At 58.6% G+C, this 1,679-nt stretch overlaps 1 protein-coding gene across 1 annotated transcript; it reads left to right on the forward strand.

The window, feature by feature from the left end:
- Positions 1-72: 72 nt before the first annotated feature.
- LOC104995852 (H/ACA ribonucleoprotein complex subunit 4-like) lies at positions 73-1,679 on the forward strand. The gene is made up of 3 exons (XM_010849907.1): positions 73-499; positions 1,144-1,263; positions 1,576-1,679. The coding sequence occupies exons 1-3, from the start codon at positions 347-349 to the stop codon at positions 1,636-1,638; spliced, it is 336 nt and encodes a 111-aa protein (XP_010848209.1). The 5' UTR covers positions 73-346; the 3' UTR covers positions 1,639-1,679.

Genomic DNA, 1,679 nt, shown 5'->3' on the forward strand with positions numbered 1-1,679 from the left:
TCCACCTTCAATCTTTCCCAGCATCAGGGTCATTTCAAATGAGTCAGCTCTTCACATCAGGTGGCCAGATTGTTGGGAGTTTCAGCTTCAACATCAGTCCTTCCAATGAGTACGGAGCCAGTAATGGAGGAAATGTGCTCAGGGAAGGGCTGTTGGGACTCGCCTTGGGGGCTGGCGCTGAACCCTGGCTGCCCCAGGCAGGTCAGGGCATTGGGCCCCACACAGCCAATGGTTATCCCTTGCCAGCCTGGCTTGTGGGACTCTAGACAGAGTCAGGCTGCAAGTGGCAGTGGTGAGCTCTTCTGTCCAGCATCAGTGTTCTACAGTGGCTTTCGACTGGCCGGATATGCCTTTGTGCAGCCGGGCCTCTGAGGACAGCAGGTCCGTGACCCTTACCCTTTGCTTCTGCTCCTCTAGTAGCAATTCTGCCAAGAAAGACGTGCCACCCAAAGCAGTCAAAGCCACGCCGGTAGTTGCTGAGGTAGTGAAAACCCCAAAGGTGAGTGGTGTGCCGTGCTGGCTTTGGAACACTCCACCCAGCCGCACCAGCTGCTGGTCTGTTGTGTCTGTTGGGGGTTCTGTGGGCCTGGGGGTTAGACTGGCCTGGGCTGCCAGCTGAGCTCAGGCCACAGCTGTGGAACAGAGTGGGGTCAACGGGTGGCAGGAGCATGTTGGAATCGAGATCGGGATACTCGAGGCCAGGCAGAACTCGGCAGAAGGCCAGCAAACACCTGTGCACGTGGTGGCTTCAGGGCTGGGGGCCGCTGGCATCAGATGGCACAGTGGCTTGTCTGTTTCTGCGGGTGGCACCAAATTTCCTGAAAAGGGCCTGCCGTGGAACCTGGCAGGTGGGGTTCCTGACCCACCTGCCCCCTCTGAGGGCTCCCTGGAGCACCCCAGGGAGGAGGCGGCCTTTCTGTGTTGCCCTGGCACTCCGGCTGTGCCCCCGGCTTCCTGGCCTTCAGGCATGACAGTCTCTGAATGCCTGCTAAACCAGGCCCCTTCAGGGGTTTTCGCAAACTTCCTGTCGGGTCCCATCAGGATCCTCTTGGCGGGCTGGCTCCCCACCTTTTGTGACTCACTGAAAATGTTCTTGTCCACGTTGGTCTCGGATCTAATGTGCATCCGTGGTCTCCACCTTAGCGGAAGCGAGAGAGCGAGAGTGAGGACACATCCCCGGCAGCTCCGCAGGTGGTCAAGAAGGAAAAGAAGAAGAAAAAGAAGGAGAAGGCCAAAGCTGCTGCGGAGAAGCCAGGAGCTGGGGTGTGTGCAGGCAGGCCCAGGACCCGGGCCCCCATGGGTCCCTGAGGGGAAGGCATTGCCCACTGCCTGGGAGGGACGATGGGATGGGCCCAGGTTTCCTAGCATCGGCTCAGGATTCCGTGCGTGGTGGGTTGGGAGGCTGCGGAGCTGGGGTACGTGAAGGCAAAGGCATCGGTGAAAAACTCAGGACTGCAATGCGCAAGATTGATGTCACCCAGGATATCCGAGTCATGAGCATCACCTTCTAGTGACCCCAACGGGGTGGGACTGGGAAAGTGGCAGTGCTTACGAGATGCTTGCTTTTCCTCCCAGGACAGTGACAGCACCAAGAAGAAGAAGAAGAAGAAAATCAAAGCGGAAATGGTCTCCGAGTAGGGGCGGCCACGTGTGGCACAGCGTCCAGGTGGGAGGAGCCA

The sequence above is a fragment of the Bison bison genome, unplaced genomic scaffold (genome assembly GCF_000754665.1).
Source record: "Bison bison bison isolate TAMUID 2011002044 unplaced genomic scaffold, Bison_UMD1.0 scf7180017851032, whole genome shotgun sequence".
NCBI lineage: Eukaryota > Metazoa > Chordata > Mammalia > Artiodactyla > Bovidae > Bison > Bison bison.